Source organism: Drosophila novamexicana, unplaced genomic scaffold (assembly GCF_003285875.2).
Source record: "Drosophila novamexicana strain 15010-1031.04,08,12 unplaced genomic scaffold, DnovRS2.1 tig00000193-arrow-pilon, whole genome shotgun sequence".
NCBI lineage: Eukaryota > Metazoa > Arthropoda > Insecta > Diptera > Drosophilidae > Drosophila > Drosophila novamexicana.
In genome coordinates this window covers 9897204-9924303 of record NW_020824787.1, presented here as the reverse complement: position 1 = coordinate 9924303, position 27100 = coordinate 9897204, and the positions used below count along the sequence as shown (strand labels likewise).

The following is a 27100-nucleotide window of genomic DNA, read 5'->3' as shown; positions in this document are numbered from 1 at the left end:
AAAAGAACAAAACAAACCAATTAAAGCACCGCACAAGCAACAACTTTAACATTTTATAATATATATATTCATATCCATATTATATACAAAATGAAAGGCGCCTGAAATAATCGAGGACGAACCGGAGCCCCTGAGCATGGCCTGGCCGGATACGGCTCGCAAGCGGCTCACCTACGTCCTGGTCGCCCCACTTCTGGTGCCCATGTGGCTAACATTGCCCGATACGCGCACGCCGCGCGGCAAACGTTTCTTTCCGGTCACCTTTATAGGCTCCATCTTGTGGATAGCCGCCTTTTCCTACCTCATGGTTTGGTGGGCCAATGTCATTGGTGACACAGCGCGCATACCCCCAGAGGTAGGTTCAGCTTAATTGAAAATTTAAGAATTTAAAGTACGGACATTTTGGTGCATTTTATCGAATATGTGTCAATATATGTTTGTGGGTTTCTAATAAATTATATCGTACTGTATATTTTATAAAAGTTTACAAAAATTAAAACTCACTAAGAGATACTCGTACGAGTATAAATATAGATTTTTAATATGGATTGCATACAAAGAGCACAGTTAGAGAACTTATAGAGGCCATATATGATTTACAAGCTTTCGAATTTTTCAAATATTATTGTGCTTATGTGCGTATATATTCTGAATATACATACTTAAATCATTCTAGATTTTTCCGTTTCTCAAAATTTCACTACAAGCTAACTTATTGAACAACACGTGGATTATGTTAATCTATTTGGACTCTTAGTTAGAAGCCAGAGCTATTTAAATTATTTTTAAGGGGTCCTGCCTTATAGATAAGATCAAGTTAAATACTCTTAAAAAATCGGTTTTCAGCTTATTTCTGATTACTATTTGGCCCTATTTTAACTGAAATTACTATTTTCAATTTCGTCTCAAGGTTATGGGCCTAACATTCTTGGCGGCAGGCACATCTATACCGGATTTGATAACGTCGGTGATTGTGGCGCGCAAAGGTTTTGGCGACATGGCTGTGTCCAGTTCGGTGGGCAGCAACATCTTCGATGTGACTGTGGGGTAAGTGAAAGCACCATTTAATATATATATATAGAAATATATAGATTTGAGACTGAGGCTAGAGACTAATTTTGACTTATATCTAATGTTTGGATATGTAGCTTACCGATACCCTGGCTGATCTATGGGATTATCTACGATGCGCCCGTTGAAGTGAACTCGGTGGGCATGGTCTGTTCCATAACCATATTGTTTATGATGCTCGTATTTGTGGTGCTATCAATTGCCTGCTTCCGTTGGCGCATGAACAAGGGGTTGGGCTTTACCATGTTTCTGTTGTACTTTGTCTTTGTTGCCGTTTCGCTGATGTTCGAATATGATTTGATCACTTGCCCCTTCTAAACACCACAGATGTGGGCAAAATTGCAGCAACAAAAACTCTGCAACAAAGTCAAATGTGACACACACCTACACACTCTCTCTCATACACACATTTACACTCACACACACACAGACGTACACGCGCAAACCAATTAGCTAAATTTATATACAAAACAAATTAATGAATTAAATTAACAAATTGACTAAGCTAATCGAATTGTTAAAAAAAAAGAAATGCATAAATCACGACACACACGAAGAAGCAAAACTAAAAGCTAAACAAAAACGAATACGAATACGATGAGCAAAACAAAAAGCAAAAACAACAAAAGTAAACTTTAATATAACAAAAAACGAGTTAGTTAGTGCTATGTGCAGCGTTTTTCCTTTTTCAACAAAAGAGACATTTACTTTAAATGTTTAGCCGCAGCTTTTTAAGCAGTTATTAATAAAAAGAAAGCCAACAACCTATAAAACGACACACACACACACACAAAACTCTTTAGCTTTATCTATCTATCTATCCTTCTCTCTACTTGAACTATGAACCTTAACAAACTTATCCATAATTGATTACCTACTTATTAGAAAGAAAAAAACCAAAAATAATGGCTTCCCAATCAATTACTTTACTTAGGCGTTTGGGTTTTTTAATTACTACTAATTACGATTATATAAAATCTTAGTCCTAACTTGGCACAAGCACCTTCTGTACGTTACGTAACAAGACAGCCATTACGTTGAGCATATTTTTTATAACTCTGCAAGTGTTGGGCAGCATCTTTCAAACTTTCAGACAAGCTACTTAACTGAATTCGAGCCTTAACTGCTTGAGAATTCCTAGCGAATATGGGCACACATTTTTAGATCACAATGTGTGCTAAACTTTTAACATGCATGGATTTGCCAAGTGAATCCTTAACTGTTTTAGAATTCTAAGCAAAAATAGCTTTTAGGTCCAACTTGTGTTGCCTAGCCTGACTAGAACTTTTTGAGAATTAAATTAAAAAGCTGTTTAGACCATTAAGTGTTCTAAAATTTTAAAAGCTACAAATAATTGAAGCATTTACCAAGTCCTTAGTATTTTGAGTCCTTCAACAGTTTTCATATAAACGTATGTTGAAAAATTTCAGAGCTAAAATCCTTTTAGGCTAGTTCCAACACTTGGCGCTCTCCAATACTTTAATTTGCATGCTCCACCAACTATAAATTGTTCTAGTAATTTTTCAAAATATATGAAAAAAGAAAAAAAGAAAACAAAAACAAAAAGAAAGCTTTACGCCAAACAGAGCCTAAATCAGTCTAGTTTTACAAAACTTTTGCTATATATAAAACTTATATACCACACGCACACTTGCATCGCATATATATACTTACTTATATATTGACCTATATTAATTAAGTGATAATTTGCGTACTTATTAAACAAAGAATAACTATACTCAAAAACAAAATAAAAACTCTAAATATATGAATAATAAATACTAGGAATACTTTGAAAAGAAAACAAACAAAAATAATAAAACATTTTGCTAAGCATTTGTCATACATATTTTAAAAACATGACGCTCGATCGAAAATTTACGACTAATCATTATTGTTATATTATGATTAATATTATGATTACAACTTATGATTCTTGTTGGCGTGTCAAAGGTGCAGTTATTTCAATTTAAATAATATTTATTGATAGACTACATACAACAACAACAAAAACAAAATGATATTTATTATTTCATATACTTTTTTCCTAATCCCCTGTGTATATATATATACAAATATGAGCATATACACATATTTATATATATACGACATGTAAAAGAAACAAAACAATATTTAAGCAAAGAAAAAACTTGCTCTCTTTATTTAGAACGTACGTAACATTTTTCTTAACTAAACCTAAAATCTTAAACCTTAAATCGTAAACTCAAAAAAGTGGCCGCAAGCAAAAAGAAGCAAACAAATAAAAACCAAACTTAACATAAAAACGCATTACATATATACATACTTATATATACATATATATATATATATATTTTATATATAAAGAAATGATAAAAGCATAAAGTATATATAAATATATATATGCAAATGTAACTTAAGTAGGCAATATATCCAAAGATAACCCAAAATGTTTGCATAAGGCTCGCAAATTAAAGTTGAGAAAACCAAAAATACTATTAAAAAAAAAAGGAAAAGCAAAACAAAAAATACTATAAAAAACACACATGAAACAAACACAAAAACAAACAACAAAAACAAAAAAACACAGAACAGAAAGCAATAATTTTTACAACAAGGCGAAGGCGAATAAATTTAAATGAGAACTAGTGGCAGTGACATAACCTTATATATATATATATATATATAACTACTACATATAATACCACGGAATTAAGAGAAAAAAAAAGTTTTTTAAAGCACGGCCAAGAAACATAATAACAACAACAAACATTGCAAACGAGACGACCGGAGTTTAGCCCCAGCTGTTGTATAGACTAGTCGAAGCCATCAGATATACTTATATATAAAGATATACATACATACCTATAAATAAAATAATATATATATAGATATATATGTACCTTGAAAGGTAAAGAAGTGTGTATGCTCTTACACCCCATGGGTGGTGCAGTGCATATATAAATGCACATATACATTCTTATTATATGGACATACATACGAGATTATAATTACAATGCAACAAATTAACAGAGAACACCAAAATACCATAAAAAAAAAGAGAAGAATAGGAACAAAACTTTTACATTGTATTAATACAACGAGGCATATATTAAGTACGTCACGCTAACTACCGTGCTTAGCCAAATGCTCGATAAACCACAGCTACAACATGGCACTAGAAACCACCACACACCAGCACCACCACACGACATTTTATCGTATATGGTCGACAAGCCAAGGAACTCGAAAGGTGCGACATTGAGAGCGACATAATTGCAGTTATATTAACTTTATATCTTCTAAACTGAATCTATCTATCTACTAAATAGCTCACTCTTCGAGCCCTAGCAATACGCTTTAATTAAAGTAATCTACTTGTTTTGGTTATTAACACTTTAAGATTTTATCTAACTATTTCTTAAACCAAGGGCAACGACCTCAAAACTCGAGCTATGCTAAAATCTCTGAAAGCTTGCTGCTTTTAATTCTCCTCCTGTCTTTTCTCTGCAGCTGAATCAATGCGGCACTTGAAAAGGATTTGTTATTATGAGTAAACATGATATATCATGAAATCTGATAATTTAAATTGTCGTTATCTATAGTCCTTATATAATTCAAACTTATATAATTGTACGATCAAGTCTGGAAAGGCTTTTTAGAGTAGGCCAAGCATAAACGAAAACAATTCTTAGCCCGATATTCAGTTGTGCAATTCAGTCCATTTTATATAGAACACTTGAAGAAAAGGGATTCCCGGCACTGTTTAAACTTATTTGCAGCCTTCTTATAAATCTACCACAGAACCTTCCCATACTATTGAACTTGTACTGTTTAATTACACTCTACATCCGCTCTCATATTTCACTTCATTGTCAATGCCGCAAAAGTTCGTGTGCGTCTATAGCCGACCATATATGTGATATAGTAAGTCTCATAAATAGACTCTCTCAGCATTCTCAACTCGGACGCTCACTCTCACGTAAAGATCAATGGTGGGCTCGGGAACGTAGAGCAATCGGAAATATCAAGGACAATTGAATTGCTTTTGAAAAAAGATAACTTCCAGTACTTACAAAGCAAATCGAAAAACAATTAACGTAAACTTTTATACATGCTGTATATGGTTAAAACTAAACTATAATCTTCCAAATTAAATTTAATACCAAAAACCAAATGCATGCGAGTACATACTTATATAAACATATATAAAAACATATATATTATACGATATATATATATATACATACTGAATACTAAAAACAACCAAACTTACTTATTTAGTACATAACACGCAGCACATACTCATACACACACACCCCACACACACACACACACAAACACACTCATTTACACTCACTTAAAACATATCGCGCCCACTTTTCTCTATAAAGTACTACGAGCGAGTACAAAACTTATGTAGAACTAACTATAGTAAAGAGTATTTCAACAAAAAAAGTAAAAATACTAATCAACAAAATTTATGAAAAATTGTTAATCAACGAGCATTCCCTATGGAATATTCGTATACTACTATATACTTTCGAAGCACTTTCTCTCTAAAAACCGATTACCCAAACCATAGAGTGCAGTACAAATGTCAGCGTCTGTTAACATTTACAAAAGACAACAAACAAACAATCAAATCAAAATGAAGGACACACACACAGACACCTGCATATAATAATCAAGATCGGAATCAGCGTAGTTAGCATCAATTGTTCAATCATATTCAGAACTCAAACTCCTTTCAACTCCCAGATCCTAACTCAAAAAAAAAAAAAAAAACAAAACGCACACCAACACGCACTTGTCAAGTGGGAGTCGTTAAAGTCTCGCTTTAAAGCAAATTATATAAGATTATATATATATATACAAGAAATATATATATATATATATAAATGAGAAATTGTTATGGTTATAGATTTTTAACAAGTTGAATAATTGCGTAACAAGAAAAACAAAAAAATGTCAAACCAAAAAAAAAAATTGTTGAAAAATTAGTAAAAATGTTCATAACATACAAATGAAGCGTAACGGAGCAAGAAATAAAATTAAATTAAATGATTAATGATTAATAAAAATACAGTATATACTTTATGAAATATTTAACTTACAAATAATAAAAAAAAATCATTGTTTGAAATTAAAGTGAAAAAAAAGACAACTGAAAAACCAAAAAAAAAAATAACAATTAACACGCGTACAATTCCTGTGTCTGCTAATTTTATCCTTGACCAAATTTTATTTGAGTTACAGCTTTAATCGCCGTAAGTATTACACAAAATTCTCATTTTTACTAAACAATTGGCATTCGAAAATTCCATAGAAATTCTAAAATATGAAATTAGCAAACACATAGCACCGACAAACAATTACTGGACGCTACATAACTCGAACTCGCGGGTACAGTTGAGTTAGGAGTTAACTAACTATTAAATCACCAAATACATAACGTGAGAGCACATATTCATGAATATCAGCTTTAAATACGAAATATAAATATAATAAATATAACAAATATATTGATTTTTATAAGTATATTATATTATTATGTATGTACCCACAGATAGTATGTATAACTCTCTCTCCTTCCTTTTTTTTAATACGTAACGCCGTGTATACAAAACTTATATTCGAATATATATACCTATATTTATATATAGTGTGTGCATATACGAGTACATCAAATAAACGTTTCAAGTTGCGTCCGTTGTATAATACAAGCAAAAAAAAAAACAAAGCAAACAAACAAAAACAATAAACAATAAAATGCAGCGACCATAAGATTTCCAGCTGTCAGCTTTTGTCTGCATTGATCAACGATAATCGATTAACGATTGCAAAGCTGTCAGTTGTCGCTTGCAGCGCTCGAACTTTACTTTGAATTAGAGAATTAGAGATGGGCACAATATGTCAACGAATGACACGAGCAGGAAACACGAAAACAAGACGCGCACGACTATATCAAATATGGGTTTAAATAGATTATGACATATAATTGAACAAAACTCAAGCTTTTTCGAACTGTTTGACCAAAAGAGAAAGAATATTTCGTTATCAGAATCGATAAATTTTCGTGTTGCTTAAATCGTGTCGATCATTCGTGCGCGTGTCGCAAAACAAAAAACACGACATGTGCCCAACTCTATTTTTTAAGCAGCAACAAAATAAAACAACGATAATATAAATATTAAGAAGCGTAAAATGAAATAACGTCAAAGAGAATCCAACAAAAAGTAATAGTTAACATATTGGTAGACTAATTTAAAGTTTTTTATAGCGTTTTCAAATTTGTAAGTATATAACAACAACAAGAAGAACAACAACAGTGCGTTTATTATTTTTAATAGGTAATGCAATTATCGATCATAGATAATTCCTATCGATTTGGTACCGTTGGCAAAGTATAAAGTAACCGTCGTGTGTGTAATACAGAAAATTCCTTACCCACCAGTGATTTTTGTGTTGTTGAGTTTAATTGTTGTACGATGTTTACTTTACATTTTTTTACATATGTACGCATAGAACGTAGTCATTAATATATATATGTATGTGGTTTATTTTTTGTAACGAGAAACGTTGAGCATGTAATTAGTACATATGCATAAATGTTAATTTGAATAGTCAACAATGAGAGTATTATAATACGAAAAAAGAGAATTAATTTTAATAACTGATACGCTTTTAGCACATAAGATTGTACAAATAATTTATATAAATACATACATACATTCACATAATATCAAGGACAATTATAAACGCTAAAATGTTTATAAATTGAAACAATATAGAAACGAATCTTGCAGTAAATGTATATTTTAGTTTCTATTTTTACCATATGTTATTTTGAATGCCCTTTTGTTGTAATATTTGTATATTGTAAGCCTTACAAGACAGGATGGAGAACAATCGATCCTGTTTAACGAGTCAAACGAAAGTGATGATGCCATTGGATTGAAAAATATAAGAAGTGAAAACCGGGAATCCCTGAACTTGCTGAACAATTGAATTCGGCTTTACTTTACAACAGTTGCAAAAAATACAGCGATGCTATAATACAGAATGTTATTTACTTTATAGAAGTACATATATACATACATATATATTTAATGGAAATATTTAGATTTTATACAAAACACAATCACTAATTCTCCCCTCCTAAAACCCCATCCCCGCCCAACCCACACATCAAATTAGAATTCATGATTGAAAAAATAAAACACGACAACCGCATGGACTAGAAGCAAATCAAATAAATAGTCAATTTCGATGATATATATATATATATATGTACTGGCTGGCACACAAAATACGAGTAATACAAATATGACAAATACACAAGTTGATAAAAGATATTAAAGCATTTTGAAGAGAAGAGGGGTGTAAACGGAACGACACTTATGTAAATCAAAACGAAGCTAATAAACATAGATACAATGTTAACTAGTTATTTAGGTGAAATATACAACAAATCACACTCAGATACATTTAAATCGTAACGCTTACAAACACACACACCACACACACACACGCACACACACACATACACACAGTTGAAAGCGTCAATAACGAGCAAAGTGAAATACCGTTACATAGCCGAGTTGTAGCAGAGCCGCAGCAAACGAATAAACGAATAAAATGGCCGTTTAATAAAAACTTTTGTTATTAACAAAACAAAAGAAAATTGTAAAGCAAAATTGCATTCAGCATATTGCAAACAACCAAAAAAAAAAAAAAAAAAAAAAACAAAAATGAATATATAAAGTTAATGTTCAAACTAACTAAAATATAACAAATATTATATAATACAACAAACTTAGACTGTATGTTATTTTCTCAATACAATACCTACCTATAAAAACAATAAAAACAGATTCAATAAAATGAGTTATCCAAAAGGCACAGCACACTGTTTGAATCTAGCGCGCTGGCGAACTCTGCCAGAAGTGGCAGCATTGGCAGTCAGTGCTACCCATTCTATATGCGTGCTCACGGCGAGCGACAAGACTGCTGTTTAAATTTGGCGCGCAACGGAATTAACAGCGACAGTATGGCAGCACTATTATTCAGTGCTGCCTAAACATTTACGTGCTCGCAGTGAATGGCAAGTATTCTACCAATTTCAATATTTTGTAATATTGTGTCTGCGGTCACACTGTCCCTTCCCACGCGACCAATAACACAAAAACGTGTGTTTTGGTACGGTGCGTGTTTTTATATAAAATAAACCAATTTAAACGCGAATCAGCTGTAAAATACAGTTGATTTAGGCTAATTAATAGCCGCTCTATACAACTGTCATAATGAGACGTCCCAAGAAGGTAAGTTGCACTATAAATACTAACACGCAATTTGATGCGAAGTTGTGAGGTTATTTTTCATACACTAACCAAATGAACGGTATATTGAATTTTTAAGCATACTTGCTGTGTCCTTTTAACTTTGCATGATTTTCTTTGTAGTACGAGGCAGGCGAAGCCACACAGTATATAAGTCGACGTGCTGCGCTGCGCAAGTTGCAGCTCTCCTTGAATGATTTTCGCCGCTTGTGCATATTAAAGGGTGTTTACCCGCGTGAGCCGAAGCACAGAAGACGCGCTCAGAAAGGCTCCTCGGATATTAAGATCTTGTACCATGCGAAGGACATACGGTTTTTGCTCCACGAGCCCATTGTGTGGACGCTGCGTGACTATAAGGTATTAGGACAACTGCATAATAATGCTTGCATACTGTATAATGTCTTCTATTGCTTTACAGATCTTTGCCAAGAAATCGGGTCGCGATCGCGCCATTAAGGACTTTCGCAATCTGAAGCGCCGCCTGGCCATGTTTCCAGAAATCAAGCTCGATCACATAGTAAAGGAACGTTATCCCACATTCATTGATGCGCTCAAGGATTTGGACGATTGCCTCACGCTACTCTTTCTGTTCAGCACATTTCCATCGCTGCATTTGATACCGCGCGAGCAGTCGAATCTTTGCCGCCGCCTGACCATCGAGTTTCTGCACTATGTGATTGCCTCCAAGTCGCTGCGCAAGGTTTTCATTTCCATCAAAGGCTACTATTTCCAGGCAGAGATCAAGGGTCAGAAGGTCACCTGGATAGTGCCACATTATTATCCCTTTAAGCCACAGTCACGTCAGGAGGTGGACTTCAAAGTCATGTCCATTTTCGTCGAGTTCTACACCATCATGTTGGGCTTCACGAATTTCCGTTTGTATCATGGCCTCAACCTGGCCTATCCACCACAGTTTCCCAGCAACATGCTGCAGGACAATGCGGACACGTTGAAAGACGAGTCCAGCTTCGTGTCGGATCGCATTACAGCGCTTAACTTTGAGCTGCTACGCACAGATAAAGTGCAGGAGGATGAGGAGGAGCCTGATATCGATATGGAGCTGCTAGAACAGGATGGTGACTCCAAACGCATCATCAAAATGAAACAGGAAGCACAGGAAGTGTCGCGGCTACGTAACCTGTTTAAAGGCTTGAAATTCTTTATCAATCGCGAGGTGCCACGCGAGCCGTTGGTCGTCATCATACGCTCCTTTGGCGGCAAAGTATCCTGGGATTCGTCTGTATTTTCGGGTGCCACGTACGATGAGAACGATGAAACCATAACACATCAGATTGTGGACAGACCCAGCCTAAGCACACAGTACATCTCCAGGGACTACATACAGCCCCAGTGGATCTTCGATTGTGTCAATCAGCGCCAGCTGCTGCCCACCAACAAGTACTTCCTAGGCGAGTCGTTGCCGCCTCATCTGTCGCCATTTGTCGATGCCAAACGCGACACTTATATACCGCCAGAGGAGAAGGCTCTGCATGATCCCTCCCTGATCGAAACACATGGTAAGAGATTAGATTATTAACAGCCCACTTGCCAAGATGCTAAACTCAGACATTTTCCACAGCTCAAAGCGACGATGAATCCGAGGATGATGCTGCAGCAGAAGATGAGGATACCGTGGAACAGGAGCTGCTCGATGCGCAGCTGCAGCGCGCCTATCAACAGGAGACGGCCGAGTACAAAAAGTATGGGGGTGCCGACGGTGTCAATGAGGATGAGGAAGATTCCGACGAAGAGGACTTCGATGGGGACGAGCAGGAAAGCGACGACGACGATGAGGAGGAGGAGCTCGATGAAAAGGAGAAGCGACTTTTAGAAGAGGTGCGTTATCAATTATTTTTCTTAATACGAATTCATTTAAGGTATCTTCAATTGCTTCTAGAAACAAAAAATGTCTGTCCAATCGGGCAAAGTGCACAAAGTCAACAAGAGACAGGTGCACAAAGCAGAGGTGGATGAACATCGTCTGCAGGCACGCATGGTCAAACCGCGACATCGCAATCTCTTCCGCAAGCTGATACGCGAGAAACAGGCCAAGGAGAAGGAAGAGTGGTTGCTGCGCAAGAAGCGCCGCACAATCGAAACCGATGCTAAGGAGGCCAAAAAATTGGCCAAGCGGGAGGCGCGTAAGGCGGCTGCTGCCGCAGCTGCAGCTGCCGCCCAGTTGGGCGCAAAGTAAACGGCTAGCTCGCGCTATTCCAGAACCTGTGTCTTGATCTTAGTCTTAGCTTGTACCCAAAACCCAATAAAAATACAAAAATGTAATAACTCAGCGAGTCCTTGCACGATGTACGTGAGGATACAGTCGAGAAAGGGATATTATTTTCTAAAAACTAAAATAAGCTAAAATTTCACTGTATCCTGACGCGCATATCGTATTTCAAACACATTGTACCTACACAACCCCTTATCCTTAGATGCCAATCGGTGAAGGTTGTCCTTACGATCCTTACGCAACAATTCCTTTGAAAATCTGCAAGGATATGCCGAGTTATGGCTAATTTTCTAAAAAGGACGTTATCACAAAATCGGCTGTAACTTGGCTATTTAAAGGACTTTCGTGATATTCTTTGGCGAGCAGACTGGGCTTGTCCTGCCAATTCATAATACACAAAGAAAAGGACGAAAGTCTTGCGAAAGCCGAGATATAAGGACTTTTCTTTTGTATATTATAATACCCATAGCTCAGCCGTATCCTTGCGGATCCTGAAAAGTCCAGTGTCAAAAGATTAGTATTGACTAGAGCTATCAGCTTGCCAAAGGACATTGAATTCGTCCTTGTAGTTTCCAAGATATCGCTAATTTTCTGAAAAGGACATTTTATTTATAGCCAAAACTCGGCCAAATCCTTAAGGATATTGGAAGGATATACATTTTTGAACTCGTAGGAGAGAGGACTATCGATTGGCATTTAAGGATTTCCAGGATTTGACAAAAAATTTCGCGAAAATTGTTTACAGGGGTTTAGTCGCAAAATTGGCCAAAATCGAAAAAATCGGGGCTAACTTTGCCATTTTAAGGACTATCGGGATGTCCTTTGGCCAGCAGATAGTCCTCACCCTCCCAAACTCAAATCAATTACAAAAAGGACGAAAGTCCTTCAAACGGCAAAGTTTTAAGGACAAATTTCGCAACAGAAAATTGCCTATAACTCAGCCATATCCTTACGTATCCTGACGAGTCATGCGTCAAAAAAATTGTATTGACCAGACCAATCAACAGGCCAAAGGGCATCGAGATCGTCCTTGTAGTTTTAGAGATATTAAGGATTTTGTGTTTTAGGCCCTTTTCCTTGCGATTCGCGGCTGAAATTTCACCATGTCCATGATTCTTAGATAACCCCATAATTTTTTGATGCAGTTCGATGCAGCTGGTCCCTACGTTCCCAACGCACCGTGTCCTTTAAAAATCTGCAAGGATACGGCTGAGTTATGGCTATTTTTCTAAAAAGGACGTGATCACAAAATCGGCCAAAACTTGGTTATTTCAAGGACTATCGGGATGTCCTTTGGCGAGCAGACTGTGCTTGACCTACCAATTCATTGTATACAAAGAGAAGGACGAAAGTCCTTCAAACGTCAAAGCTTTAAGGACAATTTTTACAGCACTGTAACTCTCCAATATCCTTACGAATCCTGACGAGAGATGTGCCAACAAGATTATATTGATCTGGACTATCAACTGTCTAAAGGACATCACGGTCGTCCTTGTAGTCCACAAGATATCATGAATTTTGTGATGTCATTCTTGCATTTTAAATAATCTGGTGGCTCGTAAGATAGATTTCAATAAAATTTCATCAAAAAGTTTTTGCCCAAAAAAAAGTTTTAAAAAATTGTATTGCATACTCGCAGGAGTTATATTTAAATGACTAAAGAAATACCAAAAACCGGCCGACAATAAATGTCCGTTATATTTAAAAAATTTTTGCGTTTATTTTATAAAAAAGTCTTAAGCTACCATTTCAAGGGCTATCCTAATGTCCTTTGGGCAATGAACAGTCCTCGTCCTGGCAATAAAGAATATTCAATTATAAGGCCGAAATTCCTTTAATGAGCCAAGATAACAGAAAATGGTCTATAGCTCAACCTTATCGTTGCGAATCCTGACGGGTCCGATGTCCAACAACTCGCATTACCCAAGGCTGATATATCAACACGGATTTAAGAAGCAGGCTTTCGATATTATTTGAATAGATTATGTTGCACAGTTTTTCGTTACATTTTTAAAGCTTAAATAAACGTTCGAACAATAAGAACTCGCCATAATCGATTTTGAATTTTACAGTATCTGAATAGAACACATGAATCGCATAAAAATTATAATATAATCATAAAAATATATATATTATAACAACAAAAATACAGCAGTAAAGCAATAAAAAAAATAGTTATAAATATATAGTAGAACGGAGAGAAAAAAGATCTAAGGAATTGCAAAACGTCACATATGTTTGCTTACATTCCTAGTTATGCATAGCTTGGTTTCTGTTTGGGGAGGATTAGTTTTGATGACGGGAAATATATATTGGCTTTAGAGGTAAAGCTAGACCTAGTTGCTTGGCTATAGAAACTGTTTTAAAAATTTGTTTTAATGAATTTTAACTAACGATTTGTCGCTCATCGTATAACCTAAGTTTTGTATATGTATATATAGTACTCGTATATTGTATATGCCCTGACACAGTCCAAGTCTGTCATAAGTAGTACCTATTACTCTATAATTATATGTTTTTCGGTTGTTTTTTTTTTTTCATTTGTTTGTATGTTTTTAGAAACAACTGCACGAGTCTTGCGTTCTCCGCTTTTGTTCTCGGGTAAGTCCAATAAATCGTTTGAAATAAAATGCTATGGGATCTTAAGGATATAGTCCTTAATCGCTATCGCTATTATCGCCGCCCGCCGCACCATCATCGTCGTCATCATCGTCGCTATCCTCCAGTTCGGGCATAGGGAAACGCAGAATAGCCGCAACGCCCGTCAGCTGAGCGAGTTCTGAAAATTTAAAATAAAATTATTGGGACAATAATGTATTAAATTAAAAATATATAGTAAGACCTTTCAAACAGTTATTTTCAAAAATATTAGAGCCTTTTAAGGCTTTATATCATAAGCAAGTCTAATTTGCATAATTATTTTATGGTGTCTGCCTTTGTTACCTGATTATTATCAATTACCCCCACAAATCGATAACTATCGATTATCTTCGCATTCGATAACTATATATTATCCTTAAACATCGATAAATATCGATAGCCTGCCAGATGTTTTCTACAAATTTCAAATTATGTTTTTGGTTATATTATATTTAGTTCAAAAATATATATTGTGTTTATCGTATTCCTAAAGCGACATATACTTAAAAATTTGTTTAGAAATATAATTTTAATTTTTGGTACATGCACATACTTGAAAGTCAGCTAAAAGAACGCAGAACATTTCTTAACGATTGGAAAATAAATACAGAATAAATTCAAGAACAGAAAGTCTATAGCTAAGCGCCTTTTCGAGTGAAGTTGTTCCACTTATTTTCCCTGCATATTTTGAGATCGCACAAATATGATTTTGGTACCAGCTAACTGTGAACGACTTTGTCAACTAGTTAAGAAGTGGACCATGGTTGAACAAGTTGATTGCACAATTTATGCATCCGGTCCGAGATTAGCCTAGCTTAAGAACTCTAGTTATCAGTGGGTTTCTTGGGTAAAGCGCATTCCCACAACTTTGGTCTTGCAGTGCGCTTAGCCAAGGCCAAGCTAACCAGTTAAATTTTTTTTATTATTTGCACTGGGCGTAGGAGTGGCAGCTGACATAGTCAAGGCTCACCGGTTCTAGAGAACTGACTCACATTTGAACTTAACATTCAACTTGGAGTGCAGCAAAAAAAAAAAAACTAAGGTATTACAATTTACAATATGCAAATGTTCCTGAGGCAATTAAATATGTAGAGCTCCATAAACTAAAAGAAAACAAAAAAACCAAAACCATGCAGAGCTGTGTGAAATGCTCAATATGCTTTAGTTTAGTATAGGTTCTGATCGGTTGTGTTCGGGCTTTTGACTGTTTACTTATTGAAATTGCTGCGTTGTTTTATCTACACACAATTTAAATCAAGTGCTCGAATTGTTGTTTTGTTTACATTACTCTACAATGTTTGTATATAAGTAATTTCAAGCTGATTAAAACGATCGCACAGCAACAAGAGCAGGAGGAGGAGGAACGACACTTGAGGAGGCGCTTCCAGCGATAACGCGTTAAATAAAACTTATGTGGAAATGTTCAAGTGGCGTTGAAAGACAGTCCCGATATGCAAATTTCATTTTACAAGCGGTACAAGCTGTACAAGTTACAATAGATACAAAGTATTCGGTTCTATTTTAGAAATACGGCGACCCATTTACGTGATACAAGCAAAAATGCTCAATGCGAGTGTGCTGAACTAGGATATACCCATTATAGGCCTACGATAGACACTAATAGCAAGTTAGAATATCTTTGGCACGCTGAAGATTCGTAGACATTTTACTCAAGGTTTTGTAGATATGTTAGAATAGTCAAGTTCGTAAATGCTGAGTTTTATGAAAATATCGTAGAACAGACTATTTTACCATACAAGCACCTAATTTTCAACCAATCATTCCTATGGCAACAATATGATATAGTCCGTGTTAATAGGATTTTCATAAATACGAGAAGGCTAGTGAAATTTATAAATGCCTATTTTGGTCACGATATACTCACGATAGCTTTAAAGCTGAGAGACTAGTTGGTGCCAATTAAGAATATATACATACTTTATGAAGTCGGAAAAATGAGAACACCCTGTACAAGGAACATATATACATACATGCATTCAGGGCAACTGACAAACGGATTTCTGGTTTCAAATGTCGAGCTAAGTTTTGGATGTAGTCAGCGCTAGTTGAAAAATTGGATAACAAGTTTGTAACTATTTTCTATACTTGTAACTATAACTTTATAAAACTTAAATAAATTGGACTTTGACAAGGTCAGAACACAACATTTATACAGAACCAATTTTAGCCTGAAATTCGATATTTTTTATTTCACTGAACCGAAACTTGAACCAAAATAATGCTCTACTTGGAAATATGTCCAGCTTCTACAATAAATTGCTAAGCTTTATAGTTTGCGTTATGCCCAATTTTACCAGTCTACAGGGTATTTAAATTGGCAAAAAAACGTTGCCAAGTCGCAGACAATTGATAAGAACACAAAAAGAATACCCAACAAATGCGACACGTGAGTCATTTACCAAGCAGCCGCAGGGCGCAACAAATTGCTATTTAAAGCGCCTCAAAAATATTTACACAACATGTAAAATGCAATTTTAATTAACGCCAAGTTAAATTTATATTGGAAATTGAAAGTGCCCTCAAGACAAACTGATGTGCAATGGGCTTAAAGTCCAATTGCGTAAATTATGCATTGCAGGAGATTCCTTCGAGAAATATATATCTATATATACACATAAGCATATGTATCAATTTATCTGTGTGCATACGCAGTGCAAGTCATGTAAAAATAGAACTCTTAACGAGGTCATTAGACAGAGGGAGGCCTGTGTACACATTTTCTATACCAGACTGAACATCAGGCATAGACATTTTGCATGTTTCTCTATAGAACATGCAATGCGATTTTCTATAGCTGGCTAACAAGAAATCCTCAAAAAATGTTAGATACAAGGATTTCCATAGATCAATTTGTGAAGGGTTACAAAAATTCTAAGGCGTAAAAACTTGCTACTCAAAGGAAGGCTTTGGAATACAATAGGTCAAATGTGATGAAAGAATATAATCAAATTTCTATTTCATTACTGATGTTCTGCTATTCAAGACTTGATTCCATGCTAATTCGTAAAATGTACTAGCGTTATTTCATGCCAAATACTCACGTTCTCCCGATATATGCATGCTGGAGAATATTTTCACCTCGCCGCCAGCATCGCGCACTGATTCAACTAGGTTGACATATTCTTTCCTGAGATTAACGTCTTGGCATCTGTATAAACGAAATAGGGAAATCGAAAATAGATATTACATAAATACATAATTGAAAAATATTAGATCAAGTTTTGTAAAGCGTATAATGAGGGGAATCCCATGTAAAAACATGCCTACATTTAAAAACTATACCTAGTTCTCTTAACTAACAAAACTAGCTAGTAATTTATACCAAAAACTTGTGAATGTTTAATAAAATATCTTACATAGTCTAAGTATAAGCAACATGAATTGGGAAGCTTAAAATTCCTAGTGTGAGCTTTGCTTTTATTTGAAAAGAAAATTAAAAGCCCTTTTTCCAAATAAACTAATAAATTTCTGAAGTTATCGCAAAAAATCAAGTATCTAGAGACAAATACGTAGACTTTGTGGATTATAAGGCAAGAAATAATGATAGATATAGCATAAAAAATATGCCACCAATAATTATGTAAAAGTATATGCCTGGATAATATGAGTACTAATACGAAACTCGAAAAGGCATCTAATAATATCCACATAAAGGAATAAAACGCTCTAAAGTAAAGAGGCAGGCCTGTAGAGTGGGAAAACCAAAACAGAAAACATTACAAATGCACAGAGTTAAGCTGCAGATCAGTTACAAGACTTTCATTCGGAACATGCAAAATATAGAAATACCAACACGAAACAGCGCTACACGAAACCCTGAAGCCGCATTAGGCAAATGTTAGATATAAAGACAATTAATATCTATTACGATTCAAACTACGTGATATTGCACATCCACAATTCGATACTCGATACTCGCTGAAAATAGCGAAACGCTTAATCATTGACGCAAAAGTCATATGATGGGTGCACCACAGACATACATAATGCATAGGGTGTCAGGTTGAGCTGGAATTTATAGGTTCGCGAGCGCGACAAAGGTTACAGTTATAGGCATTGGGCTAATTGCGATGAAATTGCAAGTTTTCATTGCAAATCGTTAATTCTAAAAAGTACGAATACTCAAAATGCCGGCGAGGTTCAAAAACCTTAGCAAATGTTAATGCTACAAAGATAAAAACTCGCAAATAAAAACTGCGCCTTCCCATTAAAGAGTAAAAAAAAATTCAGCACAGGTAAAATTTCAATTATCATTTTATATTGAACGCACAAAAAGCGGTTTCTGTCGTTTTATTGTGCTAAGAGCGCACCCAAAGAGCAACACAGTGTGACCAGATTAGCTAACGATCTCTCTGTCAAGTGCCTTTCTCTTGAGCTCTCCCTGTGGATGCCATCCGCGAGTACGCGACAATGCGTTCCACAGCACGTGTAGCCGTTAGAGAGAAGAAAAAGATAAACAGCAGCAATTTTTTGTGTGATAGCCCGACTCGGGTATACCCTGTAAACGATATTTACAACGTTTATGACATAAAAACTTTGCTTTAAATCAACAGTTAAAACGAATGTAATTTGAATTTTCATATTGAAAAACTTTAAATGGTAATACTTTAATACTTTTGATATAAAACAATAGTTAGCGTAGTTAATTAATTAGAAAGAAAAGAAAAATTGCATAAGCAAGCTTAAAATCAGCCAGAGATATTTTTTAGGAATTTTTAGCGTGTTCAAATTTAAGTAGAATTTTATCAATTCACAATACACTTGCCTGCTCTTGCTGTATGTAACTGTAGCTTCAGTTTAAATAAAAGTTTATCAACTGAAAAACTTATCGACAATAACGACTATGTTATCCATTTTTTGCCAGCTTGCATGCTTCTAACTCTAGCTTCCGTTGCTGTTAACCGTTAACCAAACAAGAGTTTACACGTTCCCACTATATAAACAAATAATAATAATATACCCTATATAGTATTTTGGCACACGGTATCCAAAGAGAGCTTAAACGAGCGGCAGAGACCGTCTCGCTGTCCGTTCGTGTAGAATTAGTTGTAAAGCGGCTTTCTTGCGACGCGCACGTCGGCACAGTGGGCAGAAGAATACAAGAAGCAGAATTGCAGCGAAGAAAACAACGCGACGCGTTTGCCACGCAAAAAGAAATTGGTGCTAAGAAAAACAACAAGAGAGAAAGCAAAAGGTGCGTGCAGGCCAAAGTGAAAGTTATTGTTGCTGTCCATGTCAAGTGCAAAAGGTTTAAAAAAAAAAAAGAAAAACAAGGGAGATACGAAATCAAGTTTTGGGATTTTTCTTATAGACTACTTTGGAATTTTGCGGCTTGAGTCAGCGCTGGGCATTGCAGCTGCAGCATTTGTATCTGTGTATCTGCGGGCTACCTGTGTATCTTTTTGCTCATCCGCTAACCGCAGTCATGAATTGAATTCATTGTTGATGTTGTTTTTGTTGTTGCTGCTGCGTGACAATGATTGCACAATGAAATCAATTGTTATAATGGAATTAACGGAACGTAGGTGAAAGAGCCATGGGCGTTCGGGGGGAGGCGCGGTTCAGCTGAGGTCGCTGTAGAAAGAGACGTAGAAAGGCCAACGTCAAGACGCATGGGAGGGAAATGTCTAATTAACTGTATCGCATGTCAGTTAGCATCTAAATTGAAATGAACTTGTGTGAGTGAAAAATTCAGAATGCAAAATGTTGGAAAATTTTGCATCTCAACTTTTCGGTCTTTCATTTGAGCGAACCCGATGTCGAAACTTGTTTTTTGGTTTAATGCAATAAACTAACTGCAAAAACTCACTATACGTGTTTTGATTGGAGAGTATGTCGTACCAATATTTAATCAATTTACTGGCTTCTTCATGCAGTGAGTGAACCTAAACATTGATCAATCACCGATTTCTTTATGTGCCACACCACGTCAACTTAACCCAAATACAAAACGGCTTCAAAGAGTGACAAAAAGCTGGCCACGAGCTGTCAAATTTTAGATACTCTAAAAACTTGAGTGCGAACAGGAGAGCCAAACACATCTAGTAAATCTATCTTAACTAAAATGAACTTGATATAATATATAAATATTTATTTTTAATGCCCAAATCAATTTTTTTTTAAGGAATCCCTCTCCCTCTCTTTAAATTTGAATAATAGGCTTGGAAACATTTTTTTGTTGAAACATATTTTAGTAAAATATTTTGAAATATATTCTAATTGCACATTTGAAGCTTTTTTAACTTAAAAATCGTATAACTCTTTATTTTAACGGACGGGTTTATTGGAAATTAAATCCACTTTAGGAGAAATAAAAAAATAAATAAAAATCAGTTTCAAATGTTGTGAACCTTTTTAAAACATCTTGTAACGGACCCGATCTGGCTTGAATATAAGCACAACTTCCAAAAAAAATATCTAATCATTAATATTATAAAAAAAAACTTTTACCTAAACGCACATTATTTTGTAAATCAAATGTTTTGAGGGCATGTAAACAACTTTGCAAAAATGCGTCGCACATTTCGTAAAAGTTTGAACGTGGTATCTGGTAGAGGGCATATAAAAAACCAGCGCCCTTTCATTTCTTGCACAATTCCAAAGAGCATAAAATACGAATAAAACCAAAAATAAAAAAACTGCTCACGAAATGTCCCAGTAGCGCGTGCCCAAAATAATATTCAAAATACACAATTGTATTCCAAGTCAATATTTACACAGAAACCACAAGAGGCAACAGGCAGCAGCTGCGGCTGGAAACAGGGGCACGTTGCACGAGGCACTGAAAGCCCTAAAACAAAAGACTAGAAAAACTGGTTGCAGCAGATAAATGCAACAAGAAAATATGAAAAATTACAATGTAATAAAAAAAAATCAAGCAGAGAACTGCTAAAGAAAATGCGAATGGGAAGCAAGAGGCAAGTGATAAACGACTAGAATGGGGCATGCACAGAGAAAGGGCATGCACCATTACGAGCTGCAAGAAGCAGCCAAAGACTGCCACAATTCAACGCAAGTGGATCATATTACAGAGAAGAGCACACGGGCAGGTTTCGGAGACAGCGGCATATGTGGAATCCATGTGGCTCAATCGCAAGACAAAAACAGAAAATAGTCCAGAATTCAAACAGAAATAAACAAAATGCGTGTTAAAGCTAAGAGCTACAAACTTGGCTTCAGCTCAGAGCCATAAACGGTGCGATTTAATAAAGTGAAATACGTTAAATATCTATAATTTTTTTGTTGTTGTTATTGTATTTGCCACCCACATACGTGCTAATAATTAGCGCAACTTAGAAGGCGACACAAAGAAATGGAACAGGCAAAACGCAAATAGAGTCGCGCTACAAATGCAGATACGGATACAGTAAAAACTCAACTGAGCGAGCGACAACTGAAAGATATGTTGCAGAAAAATAGAGGAAAACTATACGGGTCTGTTTTATAGGACCATTTAATTTTTTCTCATTTCGATCTCAAATTTTACCGATCGAGTGCTTGAAATTCTTCACAATCTATGGAATACCATACATTAATAATAAATAAATCTGTATGTTTGTTCGTTAGTAGGGTCTTCACTGTATTTGGTTAGGAGCTACGTATAAATTTACAGTTACTTATACATATTTAAGATACAGATACAGTTACTTACACAATGGAAAGATACAGATACAATACACAAAAGATACAGCTACATCTAAATTTACACGACTATTAGTGCTGTGCAAATCAGAATTGTAAAACCCAAGTACTCTAAACTGAAACAGCTCTATAAACAAAGATCTCAGACCGCGTCAATCGAGCTGAAATATATATATACAAAATATACATACGTATACAAAAAGCTGAAATGTATATGCATATGGACAGACTGAAAGAGCTGCGTATTAAGTGAAGCTTGAAATACTTAATACGCGTGTGAAAGAACAACACAATAGCAAATACTTAAGCACATCTACATATATAGGTAAAGAAAAGAGGTACAACTAACTAGCAAAAAAAAAAAAAAACAAACAGAAACTAGAACAGCAACAATCTTTGTTTTCTTTGCGGGGTATTCTATACATAAAATGAAAAACAACTGAGAGTCAAAAACTATCAAGAACTTAAGCGTTTAGTAGAACACCTACGTACACAAAGAGGCAGCGTTTAATGAGCTTTATGGGGTCTGCAAAATCGACAAGACAACCATACTTCTATTCATTGTTTTGTTGTTATTGCAACTTGATATATGGCAATTTCACATGGGGTTTTTTGTTTCACATTGTAGTTGGAGCTGGAATATTATATGCTCATATTATAGACATTGTATATCCCATAATATGGGCTCACTTGCTTGGTTGATCAATCGTTTAGCTCGCTGGACTTAACATAAAAATGTTATATTATGCAGCTGAGCAGAACTCCTGGTTTAATATTTGAATATATTTTACGAGCATGTTCATTTTCTATGATAAATAATGGCGCGCTGTTTGTTTAAAAGTTATTTTAACATTGATAATAAGCACCTAAAAAGCTTTGAAATTAAAAGATAAACAGATGTTGACTGTAGATAATCAAGTTATCAAAGACCCTAGAGATTAAAATCCAAAAAGAATGTGAGACTAGTCTATTAACAGAGCTTACGTGCTACAATAAGTAAACTGTATTAATAGTATTCTAACAAGGAAAAATAATAAGAATAATTTTCAATTTTTCGTCATTTTCTTTCAACTACAGTTCCTATATAGAGTAAGTGAAGACGATGCTCACTAAGCAGCCAGACTATACAATCTCGGAGCTGGGCTACCCCCAGCTATACGCTCATAGTTTCTATAAAAAATGCCGCCCACAAGAGCCCTGTTTTCGCTCCAGTTGCACTCACAGTCCCAGCCACAGTCCCAGTCCGAATCGCCTGTTGCCATTACGCGAAACGCTGGATGATTACAACAAGCGGCTGCTGGGTGAACAAGCAGAGAACTGTGAAACAAGTCGAGGCAGAGACTTGGATGATAGATTGGCGCAGCAGAAAAGACAGAAGAATCTGTGGAACGAGCAGCAGAAGCAGCAACAACAGCGCGACAGACGGTAAATTAAAGCATACACTTGAAGAGTTATCAACTCAAGGCCCTATTTTTAACTATTCCGTACTCTTCTGTTCTTTTCTATTCTTTATCAATTTGCGGAACAATCAACAGCAATCAAAAATGTCGAGATAAAGCCCAAGCAAAACGCCCGACGACGAAGGCAACTTTGGTGACTTGTGATTTGAATAGTTTCTGATTACGCTGGCGGAGGAGAAGGAGGAGTAGGAGGCGAAGCTCCAGAGCTGAACTACAATAAATTAAGGGACTGATTAAAACGTGCTAAATTTAACATAAAAAGCAATTTACACACATTTTTGCATAGAACTTTAAGCGTTAATTCTAAGTAAATCAAAAGCAATAACACTTAATTTAATTGCATGCCACGCAGTTTGCATAAAAAGCAACAAATCTTATCATTTTTTTGTAGCTCAGTTAAACGGAATTTCAACGGCTCATTAAAATGTAAACGGGCTGTGGCGAGAGGCGCTTTTCAGATACAGATACAGATACAAATTCGAATTCAAACAAAACGTAAACAAAACAACAAATACAACAACAACAAAATTAAGAGCCAAAAATGGCGACGACTCTACGGGCGACCAACCTTGATCATGAGCATGTCAGAGCCAGGGGTGACGGGTGAGGGGTGGCCCATCAAATTAGCGTTTTCGGACGTGCCTTCTTTAAATGGCTAAATTGTGCACAAGTTGTGCCAGACTAAAGATCTGGAAGCACTCAAGATCAGTGGAAGCGGAGACTACTGTGTGCGCTACAAAAAATAGGATCATTGATCATATGATCGTGATCTATTACCTTATAAACAATCGAATACAACCAACACTTTCTTAATAAATATTCGTTTGGTGTTAGATCAAGCATAGAAGTGCGAGAAATAAGAGACCAGAATATTGATCAAAGACCGATCTTCATGCCGTACATTCTTATCTTTAAATGATCTACTGAAATATCTCAGGAAAAATTTTAGCTACGACAAGACAACTCAAATGAATAGGTAAACATTGCTCTGTTCGACGAACACATGACGATATTATTCAGTACATATTGAACCACAAATGATCTATAAATGAATAAGTAATGCATATAGCTTGTGCTTCTACATCAAGCCCTAGGCTAGAACAAAACGTTTCTATCATACCACAGCTTGAAATATGTATTAAAAATATATTCAAATGATAATAATTGTTGATCGGTTAGAAAGCTGGCGATTAGTTTTTGTAATTATAGCATAGTGATAATGTTCAGCGATTGAGTCAGTTTTTATAATTGCAGTACAGCTACCGTGTCCAGAGAAAACCATGAAATTTATTCATAAAACGCAAATGGTGATCGTGCTGTGACGACTCAGCTCAGTTGAGACAAATCGAATTGCTAAGTGAAAGTTACGTTTTGAAAACGTTTAACTTTAACAAGCTCGCATATGTTTTATGTTTGCAAAATAAGACCGTTTCTAAGAGTATCTTAACCTTCTTTCAATATTTAACCACGCTCACTAGTCGTATAAAGCGCATGTAGCGCATCAACAGCTGCTTCATATGAGAAACAAAAATAAAACCAAAAAATATAATTTTTGTACGCAAAACTGTCGCAATACTCGGTGGCAATTTGGTAAAGTTGAAGGTTTTGCGCTGTGGGCTTGTCAGTGATCGTGCTCTTGATCTTTCTGCTTGATTGAGCTTCAAATATTGTCATGTTGTGCGACACATATGCGAGGTAACTACAATTGATAAGATTACAACAATACGAACAAGCTGATTGCACGAGGTAAATATGTAAATAAGCTGTAATCTAGGTAGGCCAACTTTAACTGTAGCTTTAATAAAAAAGCAGCAAAGCGAACTTGTTGAGGAAGCTCTGTACATAAGAGAAGATAGCTTGCAGGGGTTGCTTATGTACGGTAATTTTCGTTGCGCCCAAAATTAAAAACCCTGGCGAGTGTATTAATGTACTAGGATATAAATATCAATTAAAGATACAAACTTGATTTAGATTGCCATACATAGAAACAAACAGGCATTGCCAAAAGAAATTTGAATGCCTTTTGAAAGTACAAGGATCTCCTAAAACGATAATTTTCGGTAATTGACTGAATAGGAAACTAAACAATGGAGTGCCTTGTGCGTGTATGTATGTAGGGAATATGAAATGTCCTGATTCAAAGGATAAACCATTTCCACAATCAACAGACTTAAACTTCTCAGAAATACATTTAATATTCTACCTCAAATAATTAATATAATCTTTTTCATTGCACTCACCTAAACAGATTGTCCGAAATGAGCAATGTTTCTATAGATTGTGCCTCAGCAGCTCGCAGGACATGCTTTTTGCCATAGTAGGCTTTGGCTGGTTCACACTGCAGCATCATGTAGAACTGTTCCAGTGCTTTAACCTCACCAGCGGCTTTCGTATCGGACATTTTGGCCACCACAGCCGGATCTTGCAACACCTCTGTAAAAATGTACAGTATTCAATTTAAAAATGTGAACAGTTCTTACGAGTTTTACGTACCCTTTAGAGAGTGCTTAAAGCCGGAGGATGCATGAACCAGCATGAATCGACTCTTGTTATCCAGCAGCACTTTATAGTCCATTTTGACCGCCTGTTGGAACATATAGTCGTAGAACTGATCGCGCACAAAGCCCGGCGAGGCAATCAGCACACACTTGACTATTTCGAAATTGACATGACGCAATATGCTTTGCATGACTTGCTCGTAGAACTTGGCTAGACCCTTCTCGTGCTGTTGCACATAGCCTTTGCGCTTTCGCGGTATGGACACCTCGATTTTGCTGCGCACCAGCGTCATGCTGGCCGTAATGAGGCAGACATGCGCCAAGCCTTCCTGCATGACGACAGCAGCCACATCCGCGGACTGGGTGGGATCGCAGGCCATGTCAATGCGCTCCAGTGCTATCGTATCCCATTCGGGTTTCCGCAGCTCAAATTTGCGATTCAACTCCAGATCGAGCGTGTGATAGGCGCCCATTTTGACGAACTGATTCTCCTCTATGTTGCGCCCCTTCAAGCGCAGCACACAGGCCTGGGTATCAAAGTCGATGGCCTCCACGGCAATGGTCAGAGTGGTGCGCACACGGCTGCTCGTCGATGAGCCTGTGGCCGTTTCATTCTGCACTTTGCGTATTGTGGTGCTACGCACGCTGTCGCCCTCAGCAATTAGGTTGTAGGCGTGCCACATGTCCTCCGGCTCCTCGGGCACGAGGGTTACATTGCTGCGATTTAGAAATAAGTATAAATATTGCATATGATCGAATACTACTTACCCCTGCATGCCCTTATCGACGTATTTCCCGAGTAATTTCATGTTGCAATTGCTGTTGTCGCTGCTGAAATTCGAGCTGAAGCGCCACCGTCTGCTGCCAGACGCTTAATTATTGCGCTGCTGCTGTTGCTTTTGTTGTTGTAGGCGTTGCGTGCTTTGTGTTTTTTGCTTTTGTATGCTTTTTGTCACTTGCATTGAGTTAAATGTTTCCTTAAGTCAAGCGAATCGTTAGGCATTTTTGTTAGTTGTTGTGGGTTTGCCGGAGATCAAGACCAACAAAAATTTCTATAAAAATTGCCAAATTCCGCACGGCGAACTTTTTGACATTTTAAAACAGCTGTTCAAGCAGTGTTGCAAAGCGGCAGTGCACAGCAGCATGCGCTCAAATATCGAACATCGATAATTGACCAGTCTATAAACAAAATAAAATTCGCAATTTAAATGGGTATTT

At 36.2% G+C, this 27100-nt stretch overlaps 4 protein-coding genes across 10 annotated transcripts in view; 3 read left to right on the top strand and 1 right to left on the bottom strand.

Moving 5' to 3' along the window:
• Positions 1-2818, top strand: part of LOC115758359 (sodium/potassium/calcium exchanger Nckx30C) — a 40941-nt gene extending 38123 nt beyond the window's left edge. For 6 of the 7 annotated variants that reach the window (XM_030698946.1, XM_030698943.1, XM_030698945.1 and 3 more), the window contains 3 exons: positions 98-355; positions 911-1047; positions 1149-2818. In XM_030698946.1, coding sequence (XP_030554806.1) covers positions 98-355; positions 911-1047; positions 1149-1389 — 636 coding nt within the window. In that variant the 3' untranslated portion in view covers positions 1390-2818. Of the gene's footprint in view, positions 1-97; positions 356-910; positions 1048-1148 lie in introns of those variants that run through there. The other variant, XM_030698947.1, reaches the window with a different exon arrangement.
• Positions 2819-9216: 6398 nt separating this feature from the next.
• Positions 9217-11672, top strand: LOC115758817 (pescadillo homolog). Its single transcript, XM_030699594.1, has 5 exons — positions 9217-9374; positions 9516-9749; positions 9811-10909; positions 10972-11228; positions 11290-11672. Exons 1-5 carry the CDS (start codon positions 9357-9359, stop codon positions 11584-11586), a joined length of 1905 nt encoding a protein of 634 aa, XP_030555454.1. The 5' UTR covers positions 9217-9356; the 3' UTR covers positions 11587-11672.
• Positions 11673-13352: 1680 nt separating this feature from the next.
• On the bottom strand, positions 13353-27035 carry LOC115758538 (protein pelota). The gene is made up of 5 exons (XM_030699231.1): positions 26651-27035; positions 25878-26599; positions 25625-25817; positions 17325-17431; positions 13353-14401 (listed from the first exon to the last, which is right to left on the bottom strand). The coding sequence occupies exons 1-5, from the start codon at positions 26689-26691 to the stop codon at positions 14280-14282; spliced, it is 1185 nt and encodes a 394-aa protein (XP_030555091.1). The 5' UTR covers positions 26692-27035; the 3' UTR covers positions 13353-14279.
• LOC115758539 lies at positions 19351-23736 on the top strand. Its single transcript, XM_030699232.1, has 3 exons — positions 19351-19477; positions 23002-23349; positions 23460-23736. Exons 2-3 carry the CDS (start codon positions 23027-23029, stop codon positions 23542-23544), a joined length of 408 nt encoding a protein of 135 aa, XP_030555092.1. The 5' UTR covers positions 19351-19477; positions 23002-23026; the 3' UTR covers positions 23545-23736.
• Positions 27036-27100: the final 65 nt, after the last annotated feature.

Coding starts and splice junctions, on each gene's coding strand:
- LOC115758817 (XM_030699594.1), top strand. Junction 9,750..9,810: donor GGACGCTGCGTGACTATAAG/GTATTAGGACAA, acceptor ATTGCTTTACAG/ATCTTTGCCAAGAAATCGGG. Junction 11,229..11,289: donor AGAAGCGACTTTTAGAAGAG/GTGCGTTATCAA, acceptor AATTGCTTCTAG/AAACAAAAAATGTCTGTCCA.
- LOC115758538 (XM_030699231.1), bottom strand. CDS start 26,691: ATGAAATTACTCGGGAAATACGTCGATAAGGGCATGCAGGG. Junction 26,600..26,650: donor GTCGATAAGGGCATGCAGGG/GTAAGTAGTATT, acceptor TCTAAATCGCAG/CAATGTAACCCTCGTGCCCG. Junction 17,432..25,624: donor ATTTCGGACAATCTGTTTAG/GTGAGTGCAATG, acceptor TCGTTTATACAG/ATGCCAAGACGTTAATCTCA.
- LOC115758539 (XM_030699232.1), top strand. CDS start 23,027: ATGCTCACTAAGCAGCCAGACTATACAATCTCGGAGCTGGGCTACCCC. Junction 23,350..23,459: donor CAACAACAGCGCGACAGACG/GTAAATTAAAGC, acceptor AACAATCAACAG/CAATCAAAAATGTCGAGATA.